General features: G+C 51.2%; 5 protein-coding genes across 5 annotated transcripts; 2 read left to right on the top strand and 3 right to left on the bottom strand.

Moving 5' to 3' along the window:
• Positions 1–17: 17 nt before the first annotated feature.
• On the top strand, positions 18–3,342 carry HMPREF1120_08196 (uncharacterized protein). The gene is made up of 2 exons (XM_009162440.1): positions 18–1,387; positions 1,440–3,342. Exons 1-2 carry the CDS (start codon positions 896–898, stop codon positions 2,901–2,903), a joined length of 1,956 nt encoding a protein of 651 aa, XP_009160688.1. The 5' UTR covers positions 18–895; the 3' UTR covers positions 2,904–3,342.
• A 229-nt stretch (positions 3,343–3,571) lies between these two features.
• Positions 3,572–6,801, top strand: HMPREF1120_08195 (dihydroxy-acid dehydratase). The gene has a single exon (XM_009162439.1). It carries the CDS (start codon positions 4,048–4,050, stop codon positions 6,025–6,027), a length of 1,980 nt encoding a protein of 659 aa, XP_009160687.1. The 5' UTR covers positions 3,572–4,047; the 3' UTR covers positions 6,028–6,801.
• Positions 6,739–8,247, bottom strand: HMPREF1120_08194 (lactoylglutathione lyase; the record flags this gene model as incomplete). The annotated part of the gene is made up of 2 exons (XM_009162438.1): positions 6,739–7,565; positions 7,656–8,247. 2 exons carry the CDS (start codon positions 8,245–8,247, stop codon positions 6,739–6,741), a joined length of 1,419 nt encoding a protein of 472 aa, XP_009160686.1.
• Positions 8,248–8,718: 471 nt separating this feature from the next.
• Positions 8,719–9,679, bottom strand: HMPREF1120_08193 (aldo-keto reductase; the record flags this gene model as incomplete). The annotated part of the gene is made up of 2 exons (XM_009162437.1): positions 8,719–9,054; positions 9,164–9,679. The coding sequence occupies 2 exons, from the start codon at positions 9,677–9,679 to the stop codon at positions 8,719–8,721; spliced, it is 852 nt and encodes a 283-aa protein (XP_009160685.1).
• Positions 9,680–10,156: 477 nt separating this feature from the next.
• HMPREF1120_08192 (initiator tRNA phosphoribosyl transferase) lies at positions 10,157–11,601 on the bottom strand (the record flags this gene model as incomplete). The annotated part of the gene is made up of 2 exons (XM_009162436.1): positions 10,157–10,308; positions 10,368–11,601. 2 exons carry the CDS (start codon positions 11,599–11,601, stop codon positions 10,157–10,159), a joined length of 1,386 nt encoding a protein of 461 aa, XP_009160684.1.
• Positions 11,602–11,866: the final 265 nt, after the last annotated feature.

Here is an 11,866-nt window from a genome sequence, read left to right as displayed (position 1 = left end):
CATTTATTCAACACAGCCTCAGGATAGACTCCTGAACTTGGAAGAGTACCTACATGTGCGTTACCTCAGTCTCCACAGCCTGAAGGGTACCTGTAGTTGGACCCCCATGTACCGTATCCTTAGGCGTTTGGCAGCACCACTGGCAGTTACTGTGGCACTGTCAACCCTCAGCCACGCAACCCATGGACCACCTTTTAGGGACCCAACCAGCCACCACCAACCACATCCTAAGAATCCCTTTAATCAACTGCGCGGCCAGGGCGCGTCACTTTAACTTCTGCGAGTTTCAGCTGCGTGGATGGTGTCCACTTGTCTATGAAACTGCCTTGCACTGGCAGAAGCCTGACTTCCGGCCCTGAGCCTGATGCTGACCCTGTTCCCTTACAATCTACCACTATTCTGCAGGCGCTGAGCAGAACCAGAACAAGGACTGGCCGACGAACAACCTCAACCACTAGAAACCATCGCTGCCTTGTTCCAACCCCGAGCCTTGTCATTCATTGCGGCGCAGTCAAGCAGTCTTTGTTCCTGTACCTCAGCGCTTGAGTCGACTTGCTCTCCTTCACCTCCAAGAAGGAGTCTAGACATTCCTTGACCGTACGACTTGACGATTACCACCTCTGATCAAGTGCAACCGAGTCTCCCGATTCTCACCTTCTCCCTGATCGAGTTTGAGTTCGAAATACCCTGTATTCAAACACCCGGTCGTTGGTCGCAAGAAGAAAGTAACCGGCAGACATATCGAGAGATCTCACCCTTCCGCGACGCGAGACGACTACTACCATAGCGATGCGAACGGGTTCTTGATCCTCACAGCGTTGACGCGCACCTTGTCCGACCCCGCGGTTGCAACGGCCTAAAAGATACAACGTTGTATACCATCAGTGGCGCCAACATGGGGTGGCCGGTATGCAACACGACGTTGGAGGACATGACCATCAGTGAAGATCCTATATGGCATGACTATACCTTCCACCGGCTGGGTCTATACCTTGGGGCCATCTTCTCCCTCATCGCAGTGGCGGTGTCGTTCCTCCTCATCTTCCTCCACGCGACGCATTACCTGAAACCCTGGGAACAGAGACATATCATCCGCATTCTGTTCATGGTCCCCGTCTACGCAGCGGTGTCGTTCCTATCGTACTACTATTACAACCACAGCGTTTACTTTGAAGTCATTCGTGACTGTTACGAGGCGTTCGCCATCGCCTCCTTCTTCAGCTTGCTCTGCGCTTACGTCGCACCCGATCTGCACCAGCAAAAGGTATATTTCCGAACCATCACCCCCAAGAAATGGGTGTGGCCCATGAAATATTTCCAAAAGTGTACCGGCGGACCTGAAAAGGGATGGTTGCGGACCCCTAGAAGTGGTCTTACTTGGTTCAATGTGAGTAACTACAATGTTGTTTTTCTGCTGCCCATCTAATCCACCATCATAGGTCATCTGGGTCTCCATCTTCCAGTACTGTTTCATCCGAGTCTTTTTCACCATTGTGGCCGTCATCACCCAGGCCATGGACAGATACTGCCTGGAATCGATTAACCCGGCATTTTCGCATGTGTGGATAATGGTCTTTGAATCCATTGCCGTCACTGTCGCCATGTATTGCTTGATTCAGTTCTACGTGCAAATCAAAGATGACATTAAACAACACAAGCCGTTGTTGAAAGTCGCGGCCATCAAACTGGTGATTTTCCTGAGTTTTTGGCAGACAATCTGCATTTCATTCCTCACCAGCACCGGTGCCATCAACGCCACCAACCAAATCCAAACTCCGGACATCAAGGTCGGCATTCCCGCGTTGCTGCTGTGCATCGAAATGGCCATCTTTGCAGTTTTTCATATCTGGGCATTCAGCTGGAGACCTTATACTCTTGGTTCCAAGGAATACATGTCCGAAACCATTGCGGGAGAAGGAGAGCGTGCATATAAAGGCGGCTTCTTGGGGATCAAGGCCATTTTCGATGCGTTCAATGGTTGGGACATGTTGAAGGCTACGGGTCGTGCAGCGAGATGGTTGTTCAAGGGGCGCAAACACCGACATACCGATCCGAGTTATGATTTGACGAGGAAAAACACTCAAACGGGGGCAGTTGGTGGAGTAGGTGGTGACAGCGAGTTTGGCTTGGAAGGTCAAAAGTTGTCGTCGTCATCGGCAATCTTTAACACACCCACGGCGTATGCCGGCGGAGGAGCTGGTGGTGTGTATGGACAAGGAAGACCTCCTCATCATCATACTACTACTGTTGGGGCTGTCAATTCCGGTGGCGTCGAGGAAGGAGGAGAGCGTGATAACTTACTCGCCAACAGTCAGGGCATGCCCATGTCTCGACCGCCCGTTGTTCGAATGGACAGCGACGGAAGCGACGAAGGACATGATTACAGGTATGCTGGTGGGCAACCACAATATGACACCAGCGACATAGGGCTTGCGACGTCAACATACGATGAAGGAATTTCGTACCCCCTGCAACAGCAGAGATACCATCAACCGCCGCAATCGCAATATCCCGCGCAACAACGGCAAGAACAACAATATCAACCATATCCATCTCACCATTACCAGCAGCCTCCTCCTCAGCAGCCACCACAACAAACCGACCAAGAAGAATATTTGTCTTTTTCTGAACGCCAGCGGCAACGAGAATACTTCCTGCAACAGCAGCAGCAGCAGCAACATCAACGCCATTATTCAAATCCTGGCAGCAACCAAGAAACAGGAGTGACCACCGCTCCCTATCCGTATCCAGACTCCGAAGCTCCGTCACAACAACAGGCAGGCGCAGGCCGGAGCAAGAACCGAATCTCGATGCCGTACATGCCGCCGCCTCGGAGTCCCGGTCCAGCGGCGAACAGGCATGGTCCTGGCAGGGACAATTATGACGACGGCAATTTCTTATGAAAATGAAATCCGTTTTTTTCGCTCTTCACTCTCTTGCTAGCTCAGGCGCAGCGCGGGCTTTGTGGCTTTATTTCTTCTTCGTCGGCGATTTCGATTTGGAGTTTGGAAGTGTGGGTGTCAAACACTACAATGGTTTCTAGATGCCATCCATTCGAGGTCACGTACGAGTATCACTGCAGTTGTTGATATTAGCCTGTCTTGTGTAGGGTGGCAAGTATGAAATAGTATGCAAATAGAGGAGGGACACGCGATACGCGATACGATTATGGATGGATGGAGTGGGCGACCGGAACCGGAACCTGAACTTGGTTGTGGCCAGTATATACAAGGGAATAAACAAAGAGTTATGACCATGACCAACAACTTTGGTTACCTGCAATTGTAGCTGTTTGGTACATACAGGAATTGATTGCAGCATCTGACCATAAGGTATCTTCCACTCTAGCAACAGGTTCTGGTAGTAGGTCAAGTTGAGTATAAGGAAATCAGGACAACCCAGCCTGACATGTGACTTTCAGTCATGGACAGTGCTGCAGTGTTCGGCTGTACTACCTCGGCGACATCTCTGCCCGTTATATCATTCTCGGCCATTCGCCGGCCGTATCGCCGGGCGAGTGTAGTTGTACCCAGTCCGAGCCTGGGGTGCCCAGTGTACCTAGGTGGGTACAGGAGGTAACCCCAGTTTGTTGTTCCAATCATGTTGGACGTGATGACCTGAACCTGGGCCCCAAAATGATGTGATATGAATAATAACTTGAACTGAATACAGTGAAACTCCAAGTTGTATACCGAGGTATGTACGGTGTTGTATGTGTGTGCTTTGATATACAGTACGGTAGCTGTCAACCTCCAAAGAATTCAACAAACAGAGCATATCTATCTACCAACATACGTCGTGGAGGGGAGGGGATTTGAAAAAAGGCCAGTCAGCCAGGGGTTAAGGTACTGGTTTTGGGTACACGTACCTGTACAGCACGACCACGTACTCATAAGTAAGATAACCTAACCTACCTTGCTTCATTCGGGATCAACCTACTTCGCCTCTCTTAGCAGGATTAAGATCCAGTCAAAGGACTGGTGCTGCAACGCCCCCAAGACAAGCGTGGTGTCAACAGACTGAAGTGAAGAAAAAAAGCGTGCCAAGATGGGATCCCAGGGGAGGGCAGCAGCAGAAGGATTGACTCCGTCGTCAGATGTTGAAGGCAGAGACAGGGGCGAGGACAATGACCCCAAGCAGCAGTTATCCACAATCCAAGCCGACTACGACCTATCAACACCGATAACCTCAACATCAGGACTCAGATCCGGACTCACATCCTACGGCGACGCCCATTTTTCATTGTTCTTACGCAAAGTATTCATCAAAGCCCTCGGATACTCGGACTCAGCACTATCCCTCCCAATCGTAGGCATCATCAACACATACTCATCATTCAACCCCTGCCACTCGAACGTGCCCCAACTAATCGAGGCAGTGAAACGAGGTGTGCTCGCGGCCGGTGGTTTACCCGTCGACTTCCCCACGATCAGCGTGCACGAGAGCTTCGCCAGTCCGACAAGCATGTACTTGAGGAATTTGATGAGCATGGACACGGAGGAAATGACGCGCGCACAACCGGTGGACAGCGTCGTCATGATAGGCGGATGCGACAAGACCGTGCCTGCCCAACTGATGGGGGCCATCAGCGCCAACAAACCCTTTCTACCACTCATCACGGGTCCCATGATGCCGGGTTCAGTGCAAGGCGTGCGCGTCGGCGCATGTACCGATTGTCGCAGCTACTGGGCCAGATACCGTGCAGGAGACGTCGATCTCGAGGACATAATGGGGGTCAATGACGAATTGGCTCCTACAGGAGGAACCTGCGGCGTCATGGGCACGGCATCGACCATGGCTTGTGTCACTGCGGGATTGGGCCTGTTGGACCTCAAGTCTGGAGCGACCGCTGCGGCTGTTAGTTCTGCTCGTCTTAGAGTGGCCGAGCAGACTGGTCGGGACGCCGTTGCTGTTTTGTCCAAAGGACCGCAGAAAGACGGTGCGGTCATGCGTCCGCAAACATTGTTGTCCAAAGACAGTTTTATCAACGCCATTACTGTCCTCCAAGCCATCGGTGGCAGCACCAATGCCGTGGTCCATCTCATGGCCATCATCAACCGACACCCTGATGTCGCTGGCACAATCACTCTCGACACGTTTGACGAAATCGGGCGCAAGACTCCTCTGCTCGTTGACTTGAAGCCTAGTGGTGACAACTACATGACTGATTTCCACAACGCGGGCGGAATGTTGGCTCTCATGCACACGCTGCGCCCTTTGCTAAAATTAAACGCGAAGACATACACTGGTTTGACACTAGGGGAAGTGCTCGATTCTACCCCCTTTAAACCATTTCCTTATTCACGACAGATTATTCGATCTCTGGAGGACCCGCTGTACCCGGCGTCCAGTCTGGTCGTCCTAAGAGGAAACATATGTCCCGACGGCGCGGTGATGAAGGCTTCAGCTTCAAAAAACCGCAAACTGCTCCATCACCGCGGCCGGGCGGTGGTTTTTGAGAATTCGGCCGATTTGGCACGCAGAATCGACTCGCCTGATCTGGATGTCGATGCTGATTCTGTTTTGGTCCTCAAGGGTATTGGTCCTGCCGGAAACCCGGGAATGCCTGAGGCTGGTCTGATCCCCATCCCACAGAAGCTCGGAAGACAGGGCGTCACGGATATGTTGCGCATTAGTGATGGCAGAATGAGTGGTACTGCGGGCGGTACTATTGTCCTGCATGTCTCACCTGAATCGGCGGATTTGGATTCCGTCTTTGGTATAGTGCAGACGGGTGATGTTGTGGTTTGTAATGTTGAAAACAGGAGTTTGGTGCTTGATGTTGATGATGAGGAAATCAAGCGTCGTATAGCGGAGAGGAAGAGCAAAGCGACTAAGAGTAGGGATCAGAGTACTGATAAGGGTACTAGTGTTTCGTCGGAACCCTGGTTGGACAGAGTCTCTCGTCGTGGATATCGTGGCCTTTATGAGAGGGAGGTCAACCAGGCTCATCTGGGTTGTGATTTTGATTTTCTTACTGCTCAAGGACCAGGGGGTCGTGGTCGGGGGCTGACTGCTGGACAATAAGGAAAGCCACGGAAAAGGTCCAAAGTCGACTGTTGGGCAATGAAGGAAAAAAGAAAAGACGAAAAAAAAGGAGACCAAGGTCCACTACGAGTGACCTGGTTTGATGCAGTGCCACGGAATGGTTACCCATATTGACCGAACAGAACGCGGCGCCATTCAGTTTCCCTTCTGTTCGAACAACGTGAGCACCACTACGGGCTCATCAGTCATCACGTCTATCATGCGCTCGGAAGCGAGTACCTGACCAAAGGCCGGTGCCAGTGGGACATGTTTTGATTATTCCTCGACGACCGTTGCGCAACCACTTGCATATCAGGAATAAAAGTGACGAATGTTCTTGTTCTTTTGGATGGTATCATGAGAAGGGAAAAGGATTTGTGCTATGCAGAGCGATTCTAGGCTTGTACCCTCACCGGCTATGGCCTGCCTCAGCTTGGTTTCGGTAAATCATGGCAGTTTGGGTCGAATGTCGAAATGACTTTGCAACTTTGCAAAACGTGTGGACATTACATGTACGATGGTATACTGCCGGAACACCAAGGTGCAGGAGCAGAAGCAGAAGCAAAGCAGGGCAAAAGAAATATACGTATCTTACAATATGTAAGTCATATATGTTGCTCACTGCACGTAGGTCCTAGTAACTAGGATCTGACAGCAGTCCTCGCAAGCGTTGCCTGGAGATCGCATCGCTTTCCTTTCCGTCTACCTCCCCTACCAATCCGTAGTCTTCTTCAACTTCTCATTCTGAATAACCTCAACCCAATACTCATCCGGGTCCAGCACAAAAGCGACATTCTTCATCCGGCCATCCGTCAACCTCTTCTTCCAATTAACCTTCTTCTCATCCATGAACTTGCACGCCTCTTCCAGATCATCGACACTGATACAAATATGCCCAAACCCCTGAGGCTGATCATTCCCATTATGATAAACCTTTCCTTCTTGCTTCTCAGTACCATAATTCCAAGTCAACTCAAGAAGACCCTCCTTGTTCGCCAAGGGGTTGACCCCATTAGGCGTATCTTCAGGTTTGGGAACCTGAAAGTCTCCCGGATATCCCAAAAAGTACAGAGTGAATCCCGCCTCTTTTTGTTCCGAGGTGCGCAGCAACGTCATGCCCAGAACGTCCTGGTAGAAACGCAGCGATTTTTCGGGGTCCTTGACCCGGATCATGGTGTGGTTGAGCCTGTACGCCGAGGTGTCGGTGGTCGTAATGTCTTTGGTCTCGTCGACGTTTTTCTGCCCTATGATTTCCACCCAGTACCCGTCCGGGTCGAGCGCAAAGGCAATGCTCCGCATCCGCCCGTCTGTGAGTTTCTTCTGGAACTTGTAGCCCGCATCTTCGATCCGCTGGCATGCGGCTTGGATGTTGTCCACGCTGACGCAGATGTGGCCGAACCCTTTGTGTGGTTCCTTGTTGCCGTTGTTCACGGTGAAGTTTTCGTCGGTTTCGGTTCCGTAGTTGTGCGTTAGCTCGAGCACGCCTTCACGGTCGGTCCAGTGAGAGCCGGGAGATGCTGACTTGGGACCGTCGTAAGCTGGATGACACGGAAAATGTCAGTAAAGATCCCGTAGGTTCGATAACACTGCACAACGCAACTCTGCGCACTCCCCAAACTTAAACTCACCCAAAAAGTATAGGTCGAATTTGTTCTCGGGAAACTCCAGCTTGTTGATCAGACTCAACCCGAGCAGATTGTAATATTCGATCGAGCGCTTCGGGTCCTTCACCCGCAGCATGGTGTGGTTGAACTTCCATTTCGACTGGTCGACCATGGTTGCGTACGCTCGTGGTGTGGCTGTGGTACTAGTAGATGGGTGCGAAAAGTGTTGGATCAGTTGTTGTAATCGTGGTCGGATTGAAAGGCGAGATAGGATCATGGACAATACGCCAAATTTGGTTGCGATCAAAAAGGCGGTGGTGTTGTAGAATAGCAATGCGGTGCTCTGCTTTACCTCACGCTTCCATTGATTTCGCTTCTGGAAAGACTGGAGCGTGGGAAAATGAATGACGCGGGTCCCGGTGCGGACAGAACCAGGATTGCACTTGAACCCCTCCATCCGCTCGTTCTCCGAGTCTCGGTCTTTGTGCCACCGAGCCAGCCACATATGAACCCCCCGAGCGTGTTTCCACAACTGCACTGCTACTAGGAGGTCATACCCGATTTGCACCATATGACCAAAGCCTGAGTATAATACTATGTACAACTTGAATGTCATATGAACTAATCCGGTACAACTGGCTGCTCCTTACGACACACTCTCAAAGTGGTGGCCATGGTGCGGAATGGACAGACGAGTATTCTGTATATAAACCATATTCGGACAATGACCACTGAGTTCCGGTTATACAGTCACTGGGGGAGGTCACTGGGCGCAATATCTTGAGATGCTTTCAATAATGACCCTGAGCCGGTGTGTTCTTTGTAGACAGAGGCTTGTATGCAGCTTCGACAATGCTTGACATGGTGCAGTTTTCCATCCGCCTCTGCTTTGGCCTCGATCATGCAATCAGCTGCAGCAATGTCTTGAAAGAAGAGACAGTCTTTTCGAATGACTTCGAGCCTCCTCGCCAGCCCCATGGCAGTCTCTCAGCACTGCATTGTTCCTTGCATCTTTTGACAATACATACTCACAGTCAAATATAACCGCGGGTTTGCTGTATGGATATACAACTTTCTTTCCCTCACACTAGTCATTGCTCACAGCCTGAACAATGGCGCCCGCATCTCCTTCATCCAGCCCATCTAACGTATCCATATCATCCTTTGAGATGTCAAACCCATAGACATCTGCATTCTGCCTGATCCGATCCGGGTTATCACTCTTCGGCAACGGCACCCAGTCTTTCTGCAAACAATACCGGATCAAAATCTGGGCGGTCGACTTGTTGTATTTCTGGGCCAACGAAACCAACGTCGGATCATTGGCCTTGTAGTTCCGCACGAGCGGGGAGTATGCTTCGATGACGATCCCGTGCTTCTTGCAGTAGTCGGTGATGGTACGCTGTTGACACCAAGGATGGAGCTGGGGAACAAGTTGACAGTTAGTGAAACGTTTTGTCAATCAACAACTGAAATCCGAAAACGGCCGGTGTGTGGCCACCACCACCACCACCGTCCCAATTCACACTCACCTCAATCTGATTCACATGCGGCGGCCAAACCTTCGCATACCCCTTCATTTCCGCAATGTGCCCCACGCCAAAATTGCTCACGCCAATACTCTTCGCCTTGCCTTCTTCATACAACTTTTCCAAAGCCAGCCACATTTCTTTCCGTGCCTTGCTGCCCGCATTGGGACTGTGGATCAGGAACAAGTCGACGTAACCGCCAGAACCACCAATCTTTTCCACGCTGTCCAGACATTTTTGGTATGATTTCTCCACGCTACCGCCCGCAGAGAGGATCTTGGTGGTGACAAAGATCTCGGAGCGCGGGAGACCGGACTTCTTGACCGCCTCGCCTACTTGGGTCTCGTTGCCGTAGAATTGCGCCGTGTCAATGTGTCGGTAGCCGACTTCCAACGCGGTGAGGCATGATTGCACGCACACCTCCGGTGAGGACCGGTATACGCCGAATCCGAGGCGCGGGATCCGAACTGAACTGTTTGGGAGGGGGAGCGTGTCGGATAACGAGAGAGCGGCGGGCATTTTGCGGCGGGATTGGGAACTCGATGAGATAACGCGGGAGAAAGTGACGGGAGAGGCGGAAATTGTACTACGAGAGATGTGTGCAGCCAAAAGGGAGAGTCTTTGCATTCCCTATTCCTAGCCTGTTAATACACAAGTGGAAGTGTTCTTGACTGCGACTTGTCATGTAGTGACGCGGTTCACGTTCCGGACTAAACAATTTTCGATGATGCAATGACGTGCGCAAGGCTGCGCTGCAGCCTTGTCTTTTATCCGCCATCGCGTGATACCAGAGCTTCAAGTGGTACTTTTGTGCTGTGCTATTGTGTACCACATACAGCGGACAGCGTCCAGGGGTTTACCATGCGGATTATGTCCGACCATCTGCATGCATCCCTTTTCCCGGTCCGAAGAAAGTCTTTTAATTTCTAGTGTCCGTTTGTCGGCAACGCAATCCCTTGCGGGATGTCTCAGCATATCCCATATTTCCAAAAATCCTCAGTCAGGGCGTTGCATCAGAACATAATTGACGGCCTGCAATGTAGCCCTCGAAGGATTAACATCTGCTTTCGAGTATGTGATCCAGGCTAACCGCTGTTTAACAAGCTGCTTGTCAACGCTAGGGGTGATGTTGTCCTCCCGTACTCGACCTGAAGAAGTCAGCGTGAGTGTATCCTTGAGCAGTTCTATGCAAGGACCACAAGCGCACCTTTGTCGTCGTAGAAGAGACATAAAATTGCAACCGCAACACCAGCAGAAAGGTCTTTCCCGTTGGAACAGGTGACCAATATTTGGCTGTCTTTGTTCTTGTTGAGCTGTGCTCGGACAGTGTCAGTGACCAACCCCAGCTTATCCCGAAGGTCCTTGCTCCCTAATTTTCCCGATCGACATTTCAAATCCAATTGTCTAGTTGACGGAGGGACATCTCCTTCACAATTGATGATGAGATCGAACGCGTCGAGACCAGAGGCGGGTCCAACTTTGATATGAATGTTTGAAGTTGGGTCGATTCTTGTGAACTCGGAACCGCCGGCATTTTCGTCCACGCAGCGGCCGAGCAACTCTTCAATCAAACTGGGAAGATCGGCTTCTGGCGTCTGTAGCAGCTCGTCTTTGTACTTCCAGAACAGTTGCGCGGTAAGGCCATGCGCCCATCCCTCATGGTCGTCACCAGCTCCCTGGATGTAACCGCCTTCAGACACTTCTGCGCCATGGACCCGGCGAGACGCTGAGCAGAGAACCAAGTGATTCCATTTCTCAACATTGTCTCCAGTCTCGGCCTCGTTAAACTCATCTTCGCCAGTAAATCGACCATTTATGGCCCATTCAATTCGGATTGGACACTTCAGCTGGTTGCGAAGGTTTGCCGCATCCAGCCCTAGCGCTTTGAAAGACCGTGCAAACCCTGCCAGACGCGCCTCGATCTGTGATATCTCAGACAGGCCCAAGTCATCCGGCGGAGGTGGGTGCTGCAGACTGTGGGTCGAAGGGAGTTCGGGAAAGAGCACTCTGTTAATCACTGCCACCCATATAGGCACAGTCTTACTGAACGCATCTGGCAGATTCTTGCCTCGCCGGGTAGAATCCACCACTATAGCGCCACCATGCTGTCCTAGTAGCGGGAGGAGCTGAAGATTCAGTCTCCGCAGCGAGAAGTCCCACTGTCCGTGATGCCCATCCGTACTTTTGAAGTAAGCACTGCCAACTTTATCTCTCGGTTCTATATACCAGCTGCCGCACCTCTCGTTGGCGACCAACGGCAGTTGATAGTGTTCAGATACTTGCTTGGCGAATTTGGCGTCGGCTAAAACAGAGTTGAGACGGTTCGTGATCGACAGCGTAGACTTGCGAATCGATCTAAGGCTGGCATACAAGGACGGATTGAGGCTGGCGTCATTCAATGTGAGATCAGCTAGCCTCGTTGGAAAGTCTGCAGGTGACATTTTAAATCTGAAGGAACAGCGACGAGCAAAGGAACGTGGATCATTCGTTGGTCTTCATAACAGTTTCATTATGCTCCTGGATAGCCGTAAGCGCATCGGCAGGATGTGCTACGGTCAAAACTCAGCATTGCCCTTCTGCCAGTAATTGGATGTCATTGCACGAACCATCATTTCTCGTGCCCGCCAGTGTAGCTGCTTTGTCCCTGGCTTCAGGTTGTTACCTTATGCTTCAAACCCAGCCAGTGGTGAATGGTGGATGGTGAAT

The sequence above is a fragment of the Exophiala dermatitidis genome (assembly GCF_000230625.1).
Source record: "Exophiala dermatitidis NIH/UT8656 unplaced genomic scaffold supercont1.7, whole genome shotgun sequence".
Taxonomy (NCBI): Eukaryota; Fungi; Ascomycota; class Eurotiomycetes; order Chaetothyriales; family Herpotrichiellaceae; genus Exophiala; species Exophiala dermatitidis.
Note: the sequence above shows the minus strand (reverse complement) of the source record. Positions and strands in the feature narration are given on the sequence as shown.